Below are 22,455 nucleotides of genomic sequence, written 5' to 3'. Positions count from 1 at the left end.
ATGAAGGGATTACTGTATTTCAGCCCATTTTCAAAGACAGTCAGTAAACCTTGCTCCATATATAAACTGAGCTCTAAATATAATCCTGTTTTAACTACTGCATATGTTGAAAACCTGCCTGTCCTTTCAACAGAAGCAGTCAGTTCAAACCTAATAATGTTCAAGCTACGGTACTTGATCAATCATCCCAAGACATGCAGATCAGGCATGTCTATTGCAGAGGACAAGGGGGGTTACTTAACAGTTACTATACCTATAAAAAGTGCTTTCCTTTCTGCTAAGTCCGTAATGCAAACCAGATCTACCATTTCAAAACAAGAACAGTATGTACTTGCACAGAGAAACAGAGTACTCCTGTTAAGAATGTAACAACCCATATGAGACACACGCCTAGTTTAGTCCAACAAAACTTCCCTAATTTGTTTCCTGTTTGAATAAATCAAGAATAACATCCTGTACGCTGTTTAAACTATACCGTATTGTGAGACAATTTACATAGCAGGGCAGGCTCAATCGGGACGGACCTTGACCATTTTCAGAGCTCTGATGTATTTGTAACTCCATTTGTATTCTCCAGATGAAACGTCTCCGCAGCCCAGAAAAGCTATAGTTTCCTCAAGAACAGAACGGAACAGCTAGTCCTTTGGAGTGGCTGCTCTGCCTCTGGCTCTTTCCCTTTCCCTTGGCGAGCTGCTCAGCTCTGGGGAGGTGTGGCCATGTCAGGCAGGGTGTGCCACTGCTGCTCCCAAGTAACGTTAAAAGCACAGCAAAGATTCGATGCCCTTTACAAATCTTAATCATCCTGATCACTGATGCAGAGAACACCTTTGGAATGAATTAACATTTTGATGAGTTAACATTTTGCTATTTGCACACAGAACGCTAACAGCTAAAGGAAGGACGGGGAAATTGCATTAGGAGAATGACAACTGACAAACCTCCATTCACCAGCCCAAGGAAATAGCACCAAATTGTTGATATTGATCAAGAGGTTTCATGACTTGGGTAAGGGGAAATTTCAAGTGTTTGAGCCGGATATTAACTCCTGGAGCAAAGTCTGTTGCCTACAGGACTCATTAGGTCCGCTGTGCCCTCCAGTTTTCTGTGTGTGTTGGGTATGTACCTGAATGCACCATGAACACTGGGTCCAATCCACATTTCATCACCAGTCCCCACTCATTGATGACTTCATTTCAACCATTCCTACTAACTTTCACAGGAAGAAAGGCACATATTATTTTTATTCACTTAACCACTGCACATATCAAACCTAAGCTTGAACTCACAGAAGGACAACTCCAGTTCGCACGTGCGCACACACACACACACACTATAGGGCTCAGCATCTCCTAACTCAGCATCTCATTTCTTTTTTAAGCTTTCCACTAGACAGCTTTTCAACATAATCCAGTCAATAACTGGGGTTGTAGTGTGTGGGGAGCCTTTCTCTGCAATGAGCTTCTCTGCAATGAACCGTGAGTTGGTTATCATTGGGTGGCCTGACTCCATCTTCAAAGTTTTGTACTGTAGCAGAAGGGTAAAAATCTGAATACATAACAGAGCAACCAGTTTATGATAGACCAAAGGGACATGGAGAACAAGCTGAAGGGTTCTATGTGAACACCTGTTTACATGCTTTTGTAGTAGCTTGATGTTAAAGAGAAGGGGTGAGGAAACTGTGGCCCTATAGGTGTTAATGGATTACAGCTGCCTCATCCTTGACCATTGGCTGTGCTGGCTGGTAGGTGCTGATGGAAATTATAGTCATATAACATATGAAAGACCAAAGGTTCCCCTGAGATAGAGCATGCTGGTACCACTTCTAACAAGCTTAGCTTGTATCGGTGTGGCATAGGGGGGCATAAGGGACTTTGTCTGGGGCTCTTTCACTAAAATCAAATAGGGGAAATGGGTCAAGTGGTGCTCTTGAAACAGTCAATAGCTTCCAGCTTTTAAAGTGGTGTGTAGATCAAAGCAAGAGGGAGGATACACAGTTGACAATGAGCTCACCTCTGTCACCTTGGCATGAAGGTATATTGCCCATCCCCAAAATAATGAACTGAAGCCCTGGGAATTAAGAGCAGGGCTTAAACAAAGCAAGACTGGGCAACTTTTGGGAGGTGTCCATTGTCACCAGGGCCCCTGGATTTGTTTCAGGCAAGTATTGTGGGCGCTTAGTCAGGCAGTGCTACAACTTTTATTATACTAGCCTCCAGCATGGTGCACCCAGGGTGTTGAATGCTCTTTTCCCTCAGCTCCTCTATTGCTTCCAGGTAACTGGCAATACCTGTCCTACCAGTTGCCTAAAGCAACCTCCTCTTATAACTACAAGGGTGGCCTAAATTTCCTCCTTATGTTCACAGCAATCTTGTGAAGCAGGTCAGGCTGACAGGCAGTGACTGTTCCAAGGCCAGTCACTGCACCTGAAAAAGGATATTGTAGAGCTGGAAAGGGTTCAGAAAAGTGCAGCTAAACCAATCAGGTGGTAAGCTGTAAAGGAAAATGAGCAGCCAAGAACCTTAATATTCACACAGACCACCCTCCACTGTATTTTAACACAAAGAAGATTCCAATTAAGCATCAGGAATAACCTTCTGATGTTCAACAGTGGAACAGATTCCCTCTGCAGGTGGTGGACTTTCCTTAAGCAGAGGTTGGATGGCCGTCTGTCATGGATGGTTTAGTTGAGATCACTGAATTGCAGGGTCCCTTCCAACTCTACAATTCTCTGATTCCATTATAACATCTGAAGGCAGCCCTGTTTAGGGAAGTTTTTAATGTTTGATGTTTTGTCGCACCATTATTATTATTATTATTATTATTATTAACAATAATAATATTCTGTTGGGAGCCACCCAGAGTGGCTGGGGAAACCCAGCAAGATTGGCGGGGTATTATTATTATTATTATTATCATCATCATCATCATTATTACTACTACTACCACTGCATGTTCCTCAGGCTGTTTAAAAGAATAATAATGAAATGTACTGATTCTGCTAGGATTTTTCTCTCTGAAGTCAGGGTTCCAGAAAAGTATAACAGTTCCAGAAACTTAAGACAAATAAATCAGTCTCCCATGATTAAAAACAAACAAACCAAACCCTTCTGTTAACAAGAATAAGAGGGCCAAGAATGGTGGGTAGGTTGTATAATTTGTTTAAGCTTCCAATACTGACCACAAGGCCATTTGTAATCTTCTTTGCTGCTTTTCCATAGTTATGTGCAGCTGGCGAGCCAGCCGATGCCAACTGCTTTTCTTTAACTGGGTACCAAGAAAGGGGTCACAAGCAGATAACACTGAGATAAAACACTTGGATGCATGTATTGTGTGACACATGGTTTTCTGCCAAGAAATCCAACACTGCTTAAAGTCCTTTCATAAGCTAACTCATCCGTATTTCACTTCTATTAGTATCTTCTTGATTAAACAGTAAGTTCTTGGTTTTGCAAAGGGAGGTGTTTTTCTTCAAGGAACATGTAAGGAGTTTTATTTCAGGTATACAAGTGTGACTGAAAATAAGCGCACATCAGAACTCAAGGCTATGTTTGATTCATGAGCTCTTGCAGGTCATCTGTAGATGGCCATACATGGAAAAGGCTTAACTCTTTGATGAAGCAAGGTATGGCATGGCTGTGATGCAAGCAAACACCACACCAGACACACTGTAGACCCCAACCACTTGAGTCCACCACAGCGATGTGACTAACTAGATCCAAAGAGGGTGGCGACAAATCAACATGAGACGGAAGGGGAGTGCAAGGAAGCAGCTGTAAATAGGGACAGACTTGGCCCCCATTCTTAGAGTAGGGGGACAGAACACTTAAAGTTAGTATAAAGCACATAGTAGGATAAAAGTAAAGACAAATAGAACTACTTGCATTCTAATGCAGGCATAGGCAAACTCGGCCCTCCAGATGTTTTGGGACTACAATTCCCATCACCCCTGATCACTGGTCCTGTTAGCTAGGGATCATGGGAGTTGTAGGCCAAAAACATCTGGAGGGCCAAGTTTGCCTATGCTTGTTCTAATGGAACTATGCATATAGGTGCTGTAGAACCAGCACAGAAGGAGAAAAGCAATATATAAGAAATGCAAGCACATATTATGCAAACAAAATGGACAGATTTTCTATTTCAGATAAACCCCATAATAAATGAATCATGAGAAATGTCCCTAATAAATATTTCCAAGGTAAGAGATATATTTTTTCGAATCATGATAATCTACCATAATGAAATGTGACCAAGCAGTAATATATACATGCTTATTTCTGCAGTGAAATATGAAACTCCAAGAAATAACTAAACCAGAAGCTCTATCTTGTTTCATTTATGTTTGCCCATCATTGACCCAGTACTAATTGTTTCATATTTCTTATGCATACTCACTTCCTCGAAGGACTATTGTTTAGATGGTGTGTTTTAAAAAAATAAAGTGGCAGAACGTGATTATAAAAACTGCTATTGCATATATTTTTTAAAGGAATAGATCCCCAGATGCCTTCATGCAGGAAGGGTGGGTGGGGAGAGGGAGAAGGAGAGTACTCACTAGTACAGAGTGCCAGCGCCTCATATTTTAAAGCAAAAAAAGGACTGCCTCAATAAGAACAGCATAGCAGCCAGAGCTGCAGGGGCAGAGGAAGGGGGGCAGTGGGGGCAGCCCACCCCGGGTGTCATCCCTGAGGGGGTGACAAAATGGCACACTGCGGGGGGCGGCACTTACCACGAGGCCTGGTCTGGAGCGCGCCCAAGCCACGCATCTCTCCTGGGAGTGATGCGGTGGCTCAGGGCCCCATGCTGCCCAAAACGGCAGTGTGGGGCTTGCGTCCGCCAGGCGGACTCTGTGGGCAGATCACCCTGCTCCTGCCACTCCGCGTGCTAAAGCAGCTAGCTACGTCCCTGCAGAGCTGTGCAGAGTTGGTCAGGGTCAAACACACAACATATCCAAACCAGGAAAATCTGGTATTCATTATTTTTAATAATAATAATAATAATAATAATAATAATAATTTATTTATACCCCACCCATCTGGCTGGGTTTCCCCAGCCACTCTGGGCGGCTTCCAACAGAATATTAAAATACAATAGTCTATTAAACATTAAAAGATTCCCTAAAATGTTCCATACGTGAATATATATTGATTCATAGAATTAATCATAGAATTGTAGAGTTGGAAGAGTCATCTGGTCCAACCCCCTGCAATGCAAGAATCTTCTGCCCAACATGCAGCTCAAACCCACAACTCTAAATTTAAGAGTCTCATGCTCTACAACTGAACTATCCCAGGAATGATCATCTTATTTATTTTCAAGGGGGTTAACGGTCAGAATCAGGAACATGACATGTATATAAAGTTTAAAAGAAGTTTTCCAGACTAATATGGGGGGCTATCAAATCAAGGTTAATGGGATACTGCTGACTTTGGTAGGAGTGGGGAGATGGGGAGTGATGGATAACAGAGGACAAGACAGGAAAGATATGAAAGCAAATCATATGAACATGATCTGGTGCAGACATCGTCACTTAGCAAGGTTTTAGAATCAGTACATAATGTAAAGACTGGCTCAATCAGGCAGAAACTCAGTTGTTGGCGTCCGTCTGTAGTTTTGCACAACATAGCTCCGTGTCCTACAAATTCTAACTGAAATAAAAAACACTAGCTTACCACCCAGGCTGTTGTGAAGATGAATGAGATAAGATCTGTAAAACATTTGGCACAGTAAGGAGTCACAAGGAATAATGAACAAGTGCAGAAAAACCAGCTTCTGCAACTACTGTTGCCTAATTATTTTGCAACAAATGTTGCTTGCTAGCTATGTGCATTTCTAAGCAGCTGCATCACTGTCAGTGGAATGAGTTGACCTGTAATAAAGTAAGAATGACTATGCTTTGAGGATCCACACTGTAAAATATTTTTTCTTAAACTCATTTAGAAATATTCTAATGATGAACCAAAATTACTTCTATGCTGCAAGGCCATCTTATCCATCCTTGCCTTTGGCTGAACCCTGTTGTGTTGTTTTCATTAAAATGTTATAATAGCTGAAAGCATTATAATTCATGAATTGGTAGCAAGACAAATTCCTTTTTTTATTGTATGAATTAAATAAAACACACAGAATGGTGAGCAAACTAGCAAGAGTCAAGCTTTGCTCTCAGGACCTCTACCAGTCAGCCTGCCTCTTCTTTTTCCTGCTTAACGTCTATTCTCTTGACCATGGGTAGGCAAACTAAGGCCCGGAGGCTGGATCCAGCCCAATTGCCTTCTAAATCCGGCCCGCAGGCGGTCCGGAAATCAGCGTGTTTTTACATGAGTAGAATGTGTCCTTTTATTTAAAATGCATCTCTGGGTTATTTGTGGGGCCTGCCTGGTGTTTTTACATGAGTAGAATGTGTGCTTTTATTTAAAATGCATCTCTGGGTTATTTGTGGGACATAGGAATTCATTCATTTTATTTTTCCAAAATATAGTCCAGGCTTCCCACAAGGTCTGAGGGACAGTGTACCGGCCCCCTGCTGAAAAAAATTGCTGACCCCTGCTCTTGACCAATCAGATTCCCTATTTGCTTGTCCACCCACCTGTTTGCCTACTGCTCAGGCTAGTCCCTCTCCAGATACATTTACTGCTTCACATGCTTGCTTCAAAGGACACTTATTCCACACTGGTACTCCTGTAGACTGGCTCTGGTGGTCCATTTACTTCTATTCCTATCCTACCAAGGCTTGTATCCGAGCTTCTGCATATAGTTACTGCCTCCATCATACAGTACAGTGTTGGCTATTATCAAGTGTTTGCAATTTAAGGGACAAGATGAGTGCAACAAAATTTTGGCTATGAATCAACATCAACCTATGTTAAATTTGTATGCACTTTTTACAAATATTGAAGCATGGCTATGTCCTGCTCACTTAAGTATTTGCTAATTTCAAAAGCTGGAGTCAGCTTATTCTAAGCTGCCTTCATGCCCTTCAAAGTTTCTTCAGGTAAGGAGAAATCACAATATGATGCTCTCCATGGTCATATTGATTACACACTCCTGAAAGCTCTTTTAGAATTAGAAGAGCTATGTTATTTCCTTTTGATTGAACAATCATGGCTTATCGTGGATTTGTAAATAAGCCAAGTAAACAAGTAAATAAACAAATGGCCATGGCAGATATCAAAACTTAATGACACATAATTCATTTCCAAAAAGGACATCATGTCCCATTCAATGCAGCTGATGTCTTATCCTTCCAATGGTGTCCATCAGACCAACTGATCCTTATATGGGTCTGCAAAACAATTTATACATTATCAGTGAAGTGACCACACAGCATGCTTCCTCCCCGCAATGCAACATTTGTTCCTTCATCAGCTATGCCAACACCACAAGCCTATAATTTGCTGGGCCACCAATCAAGTGCTCAGAATGAACCATGATGATCTTATGCAAGAGGGGTTGTCACAGAGCATGGTATTATGCCAGCACTAGAGGGACATTTTTCCAATGTTGCTGGGAGATCACTAGCCCATAATGGTATGCCAAAATACCTAATACATTGGACGCTCCAGTTATACACCCAGATTATACTCTCCAAAGTACTTTGAAGGCAAATAATTCTAAAAGGTCAGATGGATTACTTGAGATAAAATTTGATCAAGCATCTCAAAAGCATGGAGATGCTAAAAAAAGTTTTTTCACGACAGCACCTGTGTTTTACGCCCACACTAGATATTATTTCATCTCAAAGCCATTAGCTTTGCTCCAAACATTTCACCAAGCCACAGACCATATGAAATTGTATGCCAAAGACTTTTCCCAATGAGTCTTTCAATGTAAAATTATTTATTGTTTAGAATAATGCTAAAGTCATGTTTCGGTCCACTACCTTGATTCAAAATGACCTTGATGCTTATGCTCTTCCAATTGAGTTATCCCAGAGCCATCAACCTGGTGATCCACCAAAAAAATAAATCTTAAGTTTGAACAGCACATTTGTAAACTTCCTTACTTTGGAGTAAGCCCTAACAAACACAATGGAACTTAGTTCCAAGTAAACATGCATGGAACTGCATTGTCAGTAATCATTACACTGATTACTAAATTCAGTGAGACTACTGGGGGCAAGATGAAAGAGCACAGGGCTGCTATACTTTTTCTAGTTGTGCAGAAGAGGGAATTTCAGCAGCAAGTTTCAACACTTGCTGAATTTTGCTTTTCTACACACCTATTAAAAAAATTTAAAAGGGATGCGGGTGGCGCTGTGGGTAAAACCTCAGTGCCTAGAACTTGCTGATCGTATGGTCGGCGGTTCGAATCCCCGCGGCGGGGTGAGCTCCCGTCGTTCGGTCCCAGCTCCTGCCTACCTAGCAGTTCGAAAGCACCCCTAAGTGCAAGTAGATAAATAGGTACCGCTTTATAGCGGGAAGGTAAACGGCGTTTCTGTGTGTTGCGCTAGTGCTGGCTCGCCAGAGCAGCTTCGTCACGCTGGCCACGTGACCCGGAAGTGTCTTCGGACAGCGCTGGCTCCCAGCCTCTTAAGCGAGATGAGCACGCAACCCCAGAGTCGGTCACGACTGGCCCGTATGGGCAGGGGGTACCTTTATTAAAAATTACTATGCACCTGACTGCTTAGTAATGACATTAGTTTAATGTGTTATGAAAGCATACTCGTACCAGAACAGCCTACAGAATTTTACTCAAAAGTGGGTATACTCATGAATAATTATGCTTACAAGTATAGTCTTAAAACATTAGTTTTCAGTTTTTACTATCCTATCTCTGCTTGCAATCTTAAAAATTGAAGCTCTTAGTTGTTTTCTCAAACGTACATAATGTAATTTTAAAAATATTACTTTTATTTTTAAAAATGGAAATGTTTCATTGATGCACCTGAGCTTAATCTTATCATGAGAAAAAAGGAAAATGAATCACAGCTTGGCTCTATTTCAGGAATACCTTAGGAAAGTGAAAGTCATTACTTTGCTTTCTGTTGCTAATAATAAATCAACAATGTTGTAATAGCTTCAACACATGATGAGCCTCTTGATCAGGAAGGGAACATTTTTCATTTTCCCAGAAATGAGACTGTGGCTTGAAGGACAGTACAAATAGTTTCAAAGTTGTCTGGAGATGGTTCCAAAATTATATTCACACCATAGCTACAGAGACTGCTGTGTGTGATCCAGACTATTTAGAATGTCCCTGTCATTCTCAGAACAACTCCAGGTAGCTTTTTAATCCAGACAAAGGAGAACAGGCTAGCTATATTTTACACTAGAACAAATTCAGTATAGACGCCACCTTTTATTTACATCCAGGCAGGTAGGAACCCCAAAACTCTCAGGAGGACCACTGGTATAAGCCTCTACATCCCTCCTTGGTTTTATTTATTGTTTGTTTGTTTGTTTGTTTGTTTGTTTGTTTGTTTGTTATCCCAGATGGTCCTCCTTCAGCACCATTACTTTCTGTCCATATTATGTCATGAGTAGTGTGTTTTCAAGTGTCTACAGATGCTTTTGGAGTTGGGCAATGACCTCAAATAGCCAAGACAAAAAAAAAATGATTAAATTAACATTTATTAAGGAAAACAAAACATAGGCACACACTACACAATGTTTTAAAAGTATGTTTCTTTTAAAGAAATACAGTATACTGCTTGATCTAGCATGATGTCACAATCGCATGTAGGACAAAATCTAAAATAGGGTTTGATCAAAATCTTCCTGTAGCACTTATCTCATACAAATGTATTAGAAACAAAGGGAAGGGTGGCAATGCAAATATTAATATTATGTATTGGAAGACCGGCAGGTAGGGTGGCCAGGTGAGAAGATATAAAACTCTTGCATCTTTAATATTATGCAACCTACATCTGCTGCAATTCTCTCTGCTACTTAAGTTGTAGTGGCTAGTCTTCTTTTTCACTTATCCATTAGCTACAAGTGTTTCAATATGTTAATAAACCCAAACATTACACTAGAAGTACTGTACTGTATATATTCATAGGTATTAAAGCACAGTCAGGAGACAAAACACTTTCATCCCAGAAACGTAATTTTTCACGATATTCAGTGCAAACTTGTGTGACTCTTTTTGGAAATGTATCGACTGTGTACAATGAGTTTACTACTGTTTGGTCTGAGTACAAGCTGGTGTAGTTTGATCCCAGGAGATTCTGAAGAATCTCACAGCTCACTCTACATCCTTATCTTGGATCTGCTAGCCAAGCTGCAATTGAGTCCTATAGCACGCCATTAGGCAGGCAGTGGCAGCTGACGATCCACTGAGCTAATCTATTGCGGGTTTAAGCCTAGTGATAAAGTTGGGGCACTTAGATTCTCAGTTAAATTGGTCTTCCTAAGGGGTGCCAGGGTAGAAAGAGGGGTAAGACTTTTGTGACAAAAGTACAAATAAGGAGAATAGATAGATTTATATATAGATATATATATAGACATATATGTACAGCATGTATTTTAAAGAATGTTAAAAGGTGTAACTGAATGTAACATTGCAAAATAAAATGAAAAAAAATAAACAAAAATAAAATTAAAAAAGAAAGAGGGGTAAGACCTCTCTTAAGGACTCCAAGGTATGTCACACCCTTGTCATAGCATGTTTCCAATTCTCCATCTGTTCATTTTTCTTTTTATGCTTTCATAAAAATTATTTAAAAGATACTTTAAAAAAAAAGCTTTGGTAACTGTTCTAATGTGCAGAGTCATTAATTAGAACAACAACAAGAAAAGTGAATGCTGGAACCAAGTGGCATGCTTTGGCACCAGATTCTGCGTTCCAGGCGCCAAGCCAAAAGAGTGAGAGCTCAACTGGGAGCAGATATATTTGTTCCTCGGGGAGGGGGCTGGCACTTGTACCATCAAACAGCTGATCCATGGAATAATTCTGGCATCTTTATTGGAACAAGCTTTTAAAGACCAGCTTGCCCAGCTGTAGGGGTAAAGTGCCACATACCAGAGACAGCCATCATTGAGGGTGGAGAAACAATGCTACAGAAGGAATTAGTAAACTGAGAAGGGCATAAAGAAGTCAGTTTTATCAACAAAGAGCAGCCAATGGCACTCTCTTCATTACCACCCCAGGCCTTTTTTTTTTCTACAAACAGCACAGGAGCCTTTCAGCAATAGTGTTGTGCAGCTATAAGGTAGGGGTGTGTGGCATGCACACAAATAAATTCCATGAAAACATCATCACATTAATTTCAACAGAAGAATACACAAATGTGGCCTCCAGGTTTACATTTATGGCTAGTGATTGTCACACGCACCATCCTAGTTCAGGTACTTCCCTGCTTCTTCATGGCCCAAAACTTTTTCTCATTCATATCCTACTAAGAGCACCTAAGTAGACCCCCAATTTCAAAGGGCTTAAGCTCCCTAACTCTAAGGGCCTGGTTTGCACATCACTCTGAACCCAAAGTTTATATTTCATCTGACCACCCAATATATAGAATTGGAGCTTTAATCCTCTGCAGATTCTTTCTTCAGTGTACCAAGTTAAGCCAAGAACAAACCCTAGCTTACCATCATGGTTAGTTATAAGAGGAACAAACCAATAGCTCTGGTTTGCATGTAACGGCATGGTTTGTTTCTTCCCAGTAGCACTGAAGAAGGAAGTGGAGAAGGAAAGAAGTATAGTCTTTTGAACAGCACTCTGCTTGTTCACATTAAACCAAAATTTAATTACAAACTGCACTTTAAAGTGATGTACAAATCAGACCATTATTTGGATATTTTTATCTAGATACCTGCATTTTTTCTTCCCTATACCTTACACACACCCATATTTGATCTGGACCTTAATAGTTCCTTTTAACAGAAAGAAATTCAATGGGAACAAAATATATGGACATACATTTTTCTGACCACACAGATCCAAAATATTTCTCTGCTTGTGCCCCAAATGGATTGACATTCTGGGTAATCAGGGCAACTGAGAAATTTAGTAGATGGAGGCAGAGTTGAGTGGATTCATTTCTCCACGCCTTCAGTGGAACTTAATGCCTTAGTTAAATTACCTTAATGATAAGCCAGAAGTTATTAATTTTCAAAAGAAGCTGGAAAAGTCAGGAAACTATTTCTGGAACATGGGAGAAACTTTAAATTCCTCATTCTGGAAATCCATCCTTTTGCCATCGGCATGAAGAGACCCCTGTGATACTGTAATGTGGTGCGGCTTAGCATTGGAAAGGAAGCTTTGAAAAACCGGAGCAGTGGAATGGGGTTTCCTCACTCATAAGGTATATTTTCTAGACATGATAGATGAGTTTAGTCACCACAGGCACAAAACCCCACAAGCAATAGCAACCTAATTTAATCTGACATCCCAGAGTCCTGGCATTATACCAAATCTTCCAGTGTTTTCATTCCCCTGCAGCTTGTCCAGAAGGTTGTAGTGCTCAAGCGGGGGGTGGGGAGATTCATACAAGGGCCATTCTTTGGGATGATGGCACTTAAGTTGATCCTCCTCCTAGTTCCACTTGGACAACAGAGATAATGACAATTCATATATGGGTTGTGAGTGTTTGTGCTGGAATTGTGCATCTATGAACACGTGAAACCACCTCCAGCTGAAAAACAGCAGCCCACTTAGTTGCCAACATTATTAAATTTCCCCCTAACACTCATTCTAGATCTTGGATCAGTTGGCAATTTCCCGTATGCTAAATTGCACACATAATCCACAGCACACACTGGCCGGTTACCAAGAAGCTTCCATAGCACCTCCTCCTGAACAGTTAATGTCATGGCTCGATGGCTAGATGTGCTGTGAGGTCCAAAGGTTCCCCTGAGGCAGGTGTTCAGATCCACCAAGGCAGTCCAAACAAAACAGACAGAAGCAGAACAACCTCTTGCCGAAGAAACACCTGCAGTCACACTGAGACTGAATACAAACCACCCCACCCAAAGAATCATGGAAACTTTAATTTGTTAAGAGTGCTTGGAATTGCAATTCTTTGAGGGGTAAACTACCATTCTCAGGATTCTTGCTGGGTGGTGTGTGTGTGTGTGTGTGTGTGTGTGTGTGTGTGTGTAGCCAGAGAAGGAAAGGCTGCCATCTGAGTGATAACAGCCAACCAGTTCAACAGCCTAAATAGCTGGGAGAAAGTCCATGGGTAACAACCCCTCCAAGAGAAAGACTGAGTCCCACTATTGCACAGTGATTCTGTAACAATAATGCTGACAACACAACATGTCCCTGTGAGGGAAAGAAGGCTTTGGGGGAGAAAGGATGCTATTCGGATCAGGAAAACTGGAAATTACAAGAGCAAGCTAACAGAAAGCAACCCCCATGAGTTGCCTAAAAGCCCAAAGAAAAAGAGCAGCGCAATGAGAAACAGGTGCAACAGTTTGAGCTTTGCCGCAGGGAGAGGGAGAGCCTGCCCCATGATAACAAGAATTGTAGCTAGAAAGAGGCCTTTTTCAGCTCATTCCCATCACCTGAGCGGACGGGGCAAGAGCAGGAGTGTGCCAATCTTCAAGGGGTCTAAATTGTCCAGATAGCCCACACAAGTAGGGAAGACTCTCCACTATATATGTTCAGGCTGCTGAACCAATGAAAGCAGCTATGTGACAGAGGGGGCAAGGTCACAGAACACATGCCCACTCTCCGCCCTCATGCAATAAAAATTACATGTAGGAGAATGGCTGAATAGGGCTACACTCTTACAAGAACAGAAGAGCAGCTGCGGATTGGGCTTCTGTAGTCTCCCAGGGAGCCAGGCTGTGGCATGCCCCCTTCCCTTCATGCTTGGGGCAAACAAAACCATATAACTTTCCATCTAAGCCCTGTATCAGACATGGGGAACCAATCCTGGGAGCTGAGTGTGGCCTCCAGGTCCCTCTGCCTGGCCCTTCACCAGCCCACACCCCTCACCAGCTCTGCTCCATAGCCTCCTCATTCCACCTGGCTGGCTGAAATGTGTCTTCAAGGTGCAATAATGCCTCGTGCTTACCTGGGCAGAGGATGGAAAGATGCAAGTGTGCAGAAAAATGTTCCCCTTGCAAGTCCTATTTAGAAGAGTAGCTAGGTAAGAAATTGGGGGGGGGGGGAGCACAAATCGAGAAGACAAGAGGCTTCAGGCTTATTGCCTAGGCAAGGGAATCTCAGGGGAAATATCAAGAAGACGTTGCATGCATAAACCTAAACTAGTGCATGAATATAGCCTGAAAGCGTATCCCTTGACAAAATACTTCCAGATACCCCCAACTCCATTTAACGGCACACCTACCCTACCAATGCTGCTCACCAATTTTAACCAGTTTTATTTGCAACAAATCCTATTGGACAGGAGGAAATGATGAAGCAACTCCCTAGAAAAACCAAACAAGTCCTTACTACGGTAATGGGAGAAGAAAATGGCCAACTCCAATTAGTGAAAGCTCTCTTTTAATCTGACATCAAGCCATTAATTGGTTAATCACACTGATTAATCTGTTAATGCTTTCAGACTTAATTATTTGTTGTATAATTAGAATAAACACATGTCCCCATTGCAGAGCTATTATCCCCCCCACCCCCTCCATTTGGAACCAAGTACTATACAGCTGAAAAGAAACAATAAAGACCTGGGCCAGAGTGGTAAAAGCTTACCGTAATTTGATAGACTTGGGTTTGGGGGACTTAGGCTCAGGCCCCAGCTAGGACAAATGGTAAACATAAACAATAATTTAACAAGTTGCAGTTTACCTTAATGTTACATACTAGCTGTGGCAAGTGACCCCAGTATTCATTCATACCCATGGCCATCCTATGCTTTCCAAGGACTCTCTCTACAACTAATTTCCTAAATCTGAAGAGGAACAATAAGCTTTTCCTTAAAACTGATGCAAGGAGCAGTACAATCAATGCTACATGAAAGATAACTACCCCAATCTACAAAAATATAAAATCCAAGTAAAAATAGCTGCAGAGGTTTCCATGACAATTTTTTTGAAGGGGAATATAACTTTAAAGATAACATTATATCTGTAGCAATTTAGAAATCTGTGGAAATGGGATTGTGTGGGTTGGAAGATCAGGAGCTCTCTGGCATGAGTGCATCAGTCTGTTTCTCTAATGTGATAACAAATGAAGCTTTACATGAGGCTTCCTCAAACTCGGCCCTCCAGGTGTTTTTGGTCTACAATTCCCATGATCCCTAGCTAGCAGGATCAGTGGTCAGGGATGATGGGAATTGTAGTCTCAAAACATCTGGAGGGCCGAGTTGGAGGAAGCCTGCTCTACATCATGGAGGCGTCCACCTTACCATTCCCTAGAACTACAGCTACAGTAGTGAGGGAACAAGCTGCAATGTATAGTTCTCTCTCCAATGTGACTTGGACCTTCTGAGAAGCTGTAGAAAGGAAGCATGCTGCAAAATGTCCCACATCGCAGAGGTCCTCAGCTGGAAAACATAGAGCTGCTATGCTTGAAGCTGTTATCACAGAGGTTCTAATTGTACAACCAGTTAATGGCAAACAGACAGGACTTATTTGCCACCCCTTAACTCTAGTTCTTATGAATGAGTTCATGATTTAAAGCAGCAGCAGCAGCAGCAGCAGCAGCAACAACAACAACAACAACAACAACGGTCCTTCATGAGATAAAGGCACCCAACAGAGTGTTTTCAGAGTGTTTTCTATGGGTTGCCAAAAGCTATTACACTAATGCTCTTCTGCACTAGCCTGGAGTAGAGAGAATGGCTTTCAGTCACATCTTCTGCTTCTCCGAATACATGGACATGATGTCTTGGGATTTGTCAGTGCCTATTCTGGGCACTGTGTAGGGATTTTCCAAGCTCAGCAACACATTAATTATTGCCAGAAACACTAGAGTGTTTCCTCTCTCTCTCTCTCTCTCTCTCTCTCTCTCTCTCTCCAGTAAGTGTAGTTAACTTGCATTTGAAAAATCTAGGTAGAAGAATAGAGAGCAATTGTTAATAGTTTATTATAAAAGTGCAAAGCTATAAAGGAACCCAAGTGTTCCATTTACATAGGAAGCTGCCCCTTTTCCGAGTCCATCTGGTTCACTACCGTCTATACTGACTGCCAACAGCTCCCAGCTGTTTCAGAATGGGTTCTTTTCCAACCCTACATGTAGATGCAGGGGATTAAACATGGGGCCTCTTGCATTTTTTTATTATCTATTTAGTTTATTTCATAAAATTTATATCTGCTTGATTGTAGGAAAAACCTCAAAGTGGTGCAGATATTCTACCACCAAACTACGGACCAACCCCATGATCTGTTGGGGGATTTTCCTCTGACTTGGATGCCCCTAACGAGCTAAATGGAACACATGATTTGGCCTGTGGCAAGCAAAATCCTACAAGAAAGAAATTTTAGATTTGTGAAGAGGGTATTTCTCTACTTGATACATTTGAATACACCCCTCTTTCAGGGAGAAGGGATTTCCAGCAACAGCTTAGAATTGGAGCAAAATATTCAGCAAAACAATTTCACCATCCATGAATCTTGGATCCAGTATTAATATTTTTTCCCAGTATTGTTGAAGGAAGCAACAAGCTTGTATCCCACTCCTCCCAGTCTTCCTAATCTTAGGCCATTGCTTTCTCTATCCTTCAAGATGAGCTACCAATTGAGTTCCATTCAACATTTTGAAACAGACATTTTCAGAAATGTGCTAGATTTTTTTCACATTTAATATTTAATATTTTTATTTAGTATCTGAGAAATTAGCCCCATTTTGCCACCCATAAGTGAATTTTGGCAGCCCATTTTTGCTCAGCCCTCTCAGGGATTTGTAAACTATACTTGCGGAATGAAAATGGATTTCCTCAATATTGTTGAAATTTCAACGTGGTGGTGTCATTGTCCAGTGATAAGAGTCAGCCCTAGTTCAGGGATGTGAAAGGCATTCCAATAGCTGCTTTCAATATGAATTTCCAATTGTATTTGGCAAATGTATCATCAGATGCAGAAAATATTGCTAGTATTTAAACGTAGTTGGAAGATCTCAGTTTGTACTATATGAAAGATTCAGGTTTCCATGGATACTGCATACTAAATAGTGTTATCAAAAATATTTTTGGGTTTCCATCGTATTTCAGTGCCTGTAGCAACTGCTAACAGCTTTATGTAGCATTTTTCTAGTAGCAGACAGATTTGGCATACTTGCTGTATAAAAATTGCCAAGCAGCCTCCACTACATTGTAGATTGAGCTAGTTAGTGTATTTGGGGGAGGAAGTGGTTTCTTCCTTAGATTAACCAAACAATTGTGTATAGTGTGAAGAAAAACACTTCAGTACCAAATACTGTACCAGCACTTCCAGTTTGCTACTGTTGCTCCCTAAGATCCTTTGCAGGAAAATGTGTAAGATGAGTCTTTGTGGTAAGATTCAATACAAAAAAAACAAAAACAAAACACCAACCTTTATGGAGAATCTTTTATCAGAGGGGTAGCTAACCCTTTCTAGGATAAGAGCCACACTGACCCATAGCCAACCTTGCAGGGCGGCACATGGAAAAGTGGGTGTAGCCATAGCAGAAAATTAATACCTATTTCAGTGCATGCTGAATACACAGAGTAGAATACAGAGACTATTTTATATTGTTTCTGAAATGCAGAGTATAAAATACAGAGCACGCAAAAATGGCAGGATAATTTTACCAACCACCAGAGGTAGAGAGGTGCTGAGAGATTTGGAATAAATAGTCTATCCCTGCAGACCTTGGACTGATCCAACAAGGCAGCTCCTATAAGCCTCCATGTACAGAGCTAGACTGTCTTTGAGTATCAGTTGCCAGGGTTAGGAAACAGGGGAGAGGACCCATTCCAAGCTGTGGTGGACTTTAGTCTGACCCTTGTGGGCAATTCCTTTGTCCAAGCATAAAATATCCAGAAAAAAACTTCCTCCCCAAGCTAAATCAAAATCCCAGCCAAATGACTCTGCCTGCATAAACCCCTCAGACCCTGATTATACCCCCCACTCTTTTCTCCAGACTGCTTGCTTATGGACTAATAAGCACAACCTTCTTAGTTGCCTTTACCAACCAGGATTAGGATGGCTGTTTAAATCCCACCTTCTTTCCTCCTGCTTGGTTGCTCACATCAGCCTTTCCATCTGTTAGTTATAAACCACTGAGATTCTGAAAAGCCTGTCCAGCCCTGTGCTTCTGTCATTCTCAGCCCTTGCCCAAACAGAGAAGCCACAGCTCATCCAGTGCCCCCATGTCTCTCTCTAGTGGGACAGCAAGGGCCTGATCAAGCATTTACCAGTCTTTGCTCGGGTTCCCAATTCCACCTCACTATGCTCAAGTACTGTGAAATCTGTTCTTCCAAGAATGGAAGAAGGGTACTTTGGGTTCGTCAAGTGGTGGAGCCCCCATAGTCACAATTTTCCAGATAATTGTGCTGTGTAGTTTTGCCACCAAATAGTCAGGAGGCCCCCATGGAAAATGAAAAACTTCTTGTCAAGCTAACCATTTCTAAGCTAGAAACAACATTTCAGTACACCATGCATCAGAGTCCATTTAGAAATCATCAGACATGGCAACATAACTGGTTCAAGATACGTGGATGCAATCCAAAAGGAAACCCCCATCTCTTCAGTTACAGAATTGGCCCTTTAAGCAGACAACAGTCAACAGATGAGCGCAGTTGGTGGCTGATCACACCACAATAGTCCAGAAGAACCCATAGTGAAAGCTAGATCAGGAGGAATGATGGAACCCATTACAGGACTATCTTAGTACCCCAATAATGGTGATGGCATGAAAGAAGGCTTCAGTGTTCCAGGCTGCCAGACCTTATCCGAAACCTATCAGTTCACATAATTTGTCCTTATTTTGTACACTCAGAAATCCTTGATCTTAATCAGATTCCAATGAGTAATAGCAGCACCCTTTGCTGTTTTACGTGAGCTTGCTATTTATGACAATTCTCAGTGATTTACTCCCTAATTGTGCTAATGCTCTTAGTATATTTTATGTCAACCTAACCCCTAACTATCAGACACAGTAAAAATTCAGGTAAAAAAGAAAAGGCCCTAAAGATGATGAAGGATTCTTATTCCCTCTGTTTTTAAAAAATTAAAGTTTGCTGCCCATTACTCATCTTCTTTAAAAACTCACATGCTAAATGGAATATGCCTATTTGAATTTTTTTGAGGTCAGCACTTACAAGCTACAGTTGTTTATTGTTTGCTACAGGAAGAACAAGGGACTCTGGCTGACCACATAAATCATGCCACCAAACATTAACAATAGCAATCAATAGTTAACCAGGCAAGAGAACATTCTGTCAGCTCTCTGGAATGGAAGGGTATTGTAGAAAGAACTACAGAGTGTGCCAACAATAGGAATTTTGCTATCAGGATGCTGACTTCTTGTACTGTGAAGTTCTATACATGATTGTTCAGCCATTATTTATCCCACTAATACCAATGTTATTCATCATAGTTTCAAAATATTCAGCTACTCCCTATTTAACCCACAGTGCTCAGCCCTATTTGGCAATACTTTATGCAGAAAATATGCACAAAGTTGCTGCATATTCTACCTCTCCATTCCACCTCTGCATTCTCAGAGCTAACTCTCACTGTTCAGTTTGTGTCTGGGTAAGAAGTAAAGGAGCTCGTCTTCATATTTTCTTTAATTCAGAGCATGTTACACCAGCTACACAAGAATGTACATTCCATGGGCGACAGAAAGGAAGTCTCTTTATTTAAAATGAAACATATTAAAATGCATGGCCTAGTTTCTCTATATAAATAATCCCTTTCCATATTAAATCAGCAGCCTAATTTCACAGGGCATCTGTAATTTATGACCTGGGGAGAAGATCACAGCTGCTTCTCCCTGGACATTTTGCTGCTGCAATGTACTGAGATAAGCAATGGCTTGGTTTAGCTTATTGTCCAAACACAGGCTCATAGTACAGTTATCTCCAGACTAACCACAAGATATAACCAAGGTTTGTTTAGGTTTAGTTCAGCATGGTACCACACCAAAATGACTGGAAGAACTAAAGTGGCTGTGAGCTCCTTTTGGGGAGCCCATAGTCACACTAAACCAAGTTCCAGCTTAGCACAGGACTGGGGAACATTTGGCCCTCCAGATGCTAAACTGCAGCTGCCATCATCCTGGACATTAGCAATACTTGCTGGGCCTGATGGGAGTTGATGTTCAACAACATCTGGAAGGCCAAACATCCCCCTCCAGCTTAGTGTGACCTAGGAACCAGAGCAGTATAATCTAACTTCCAGTCTTGTTTATTCTACCACTTTCAATCACTATGCTGTGAAAATGAACTTTATTTGTAGCTTTGCCACCAGCTATCAGTTTGAAAAAGCTTTCTTCTGTAATACTTTTGATTTTAGCATTCAGAAGATGATGTGGCAAAACCCTGTAGCTCTTGAATTATACATCCATTTTTAACTAACTTTTCTACTAAAAAGTACAGTTACAATCTAGCTAAAGTGTTTAAAATCTGAAGCATTATTTCAGCTCTGAACAGAATTAGAAAAAAAACATTTAGAACTGGGAGTTTAAAAACGGATTTACTTTATATGACAGTCATGGCACAGTATTTAGCAGGTTTATGTTAAATGGGAAATAATAAGGCTTGGTGTTTCCTTGCTCAGTTTTTCAGCATGAGCCACATTGCCACCTTCTGGAACCAGAAGGCAGACCCACTGCCACATTTTAAATTTAACAGACTCTGAGGCTAATCCCCTTTGCACATATCTCCCCCACACACACACACACACATATATACACCTTGTCCTGTCACAGGGAAACCATTCCCAGAATTCCAAGGAAAGAGAGACTGGCTGTTAAACCACTCTGAAAACTGCAGCTCTGTAAGGGGAATAAGGATTTCCTAATAACTCTCAGCACCCTTAGCAGCCAGCACTCAAGGGGATGGGGAACCACAACTGTTCAAAATGGTACAATATAGCTTTAATGTATAATGCAGGTTGCAGGGAGCGGGGGGGGGGGGGCTCAGGAGCATCCTCATGATAGGGAACCCTACCACCACAAGGCTCCCAATTACAGGGAAGTTGCTAAGTGAATTCAACCACATGCTCTTAGTATCCACCTTCAGGAGTTGTTCAGTGGAGCCCAAGCCCCAGGTCTCCTGCACCTCCCATCTTTTTATTTTTATTTTACTTTGCTTATTTGGAGGCTACTATCTTAATTTCCCAGAGACATTTACACATATAAATTCAGATTTACACATTTGTGTTAAGGGCCTGTGTGTCACAGGTGCTTCCCAGCCAATGAATGCACACGGCACAAAGTTAACTCGTTACTGTCAAAGATAACATAGTTGCTTCTACAGCTCTGGAGACCTAAGCACAGCAATGTAGCATCTAGGCAGCTATTCCCAAGTCCTCAGTCTATGGAGCAGTCGCAGCAACTGGAGACCACTCCCCCTCCACCAGTTTATGTACCTTCTTCCAGCATGCTGTGAACACTGTAGCCAGAGACTATGCCTGTGTGGAAGCTGCTCCTGCTCTTCCTGCTTCAGTCCTCTCCTGGTTGTGCACACGAGGGTGGGAAAGCACCCAGCCCTTCACTTGCCTGGCCTGCCTCTCTCCCCAGCTCTTCCTCCAGCTTCTCTACCTGTGCTTCTTACCTCCAGGCTTCAGCAGTACAGGTCCCCACAGACCACACTAACCCCCTCTCCTGAGTCAGACTCCAGCCCCTCTTCCCCTGGTGCATACTTATCAGCATCCTGGCAGACCCTGTCACTGTGCTCTGGGTGCTTTAAGTGCCAAGCACTGCCTCTTCTTCAGACCTTCCCATTCAACATGTGACACTTAGGTGTGGAGCAGCCAAGAACAGGAACACTGAAGGAAGGGCAACACAGGCATGAATACACACTCCCACAAGTTGTTTCAAAACAGAATAAAATAACTGAATAGGGTTATAGTCCAACACTTCCTAATAATGGGGAGTGGGGAGCAGGGAGATGGAAGCTGGTCGTTTAAACCTCTATCCCTTGAAACATAGGACACTGTTCATAAGGTCATTAGCTAGAGGGGGCATTCCCAACTAGAGATGGGTCAGTGCCCTTCCATCTCTCCGGTGTCCTCAGGAGCAACAATGACAACTGACATATGCCCATATCACAGAGGGTAAATGCACAGAGGCAGAAACACATTTCAAAGTGGAAACTTAGGGGTGAAATAAAGCATGTGATACCAAGATTGATTTGGGCCAAATTAAGCTCCAAGTGACAACTAGACCCCATTATACTTAGACACTGTAGAAACTGTTAGTTTCTAAGATGGCTATTTAGAAAATACTTAAAAGGGAGAAGCATTTAAAAGGAAACTTGCATTTACCTTTTCCAGCTAAATCAACTTCGGGATCTTTCAAATCATTGGTACCTCCATATGCATCAACATTTTGAACAATTCTTGATTAACATAATCTTTATGAGGTACAGTATGTGAATAGGAATGCCCTCGCCTGAAACCAAAAGTGACTCCCCTCCCA

The 22,455-nt window shown here is 41.6% G+C and overlaps 1 protein-coding gene across 32 annotated transcripts in view; it reads right to left on the bottom strand.

Moving 5' to 3' along the window:
• Positions 1–22,455, bottom strand: part of ABLIM1 (actin binding LIM protein 1) — a 197,919-nt gene that overhangs the window by 159,711 nt on the left and 15,753 nt on the right. For 29 of the 32 annotated variants that reach the window (XM_079976665.1, XM_079976676.1, XM_079976687.1 and 26 more), the window contains exon 1: positions 525–679. The exons of 2 other annotated variants lie outside the window; for them this stretch is intronic. In XM_079976665.1, the coding sequence (XP_079832791.1) occupies positions 525–564 (40 nt within the window). In that variant the 5' untranslated portion in view covers positions 565–679. Of the gene's footprint in view, positions 1–495; positions 680–22,455 lie in introns of those variants that run through there. One more of the 32 variants, XM_079976685.1, reaches the window with a different exon arrangement.

The sequence above is a fragment of the Podarcis cretensis genome (genome assembly GCF_951804945.1).
Source record: "Podarcis cretensis genome assembly, chromosome: 5".
NCBI lineage: Eukaryota > Metazoa > Chordata > Lepidosauria > Squamata > Lacertidae > Podarcis > Podarcis cretensis.
Note: the sequence above shows the minus strand (reverse complement) of the source record. Positions and strands in the feature narration are given on the sequence as shown.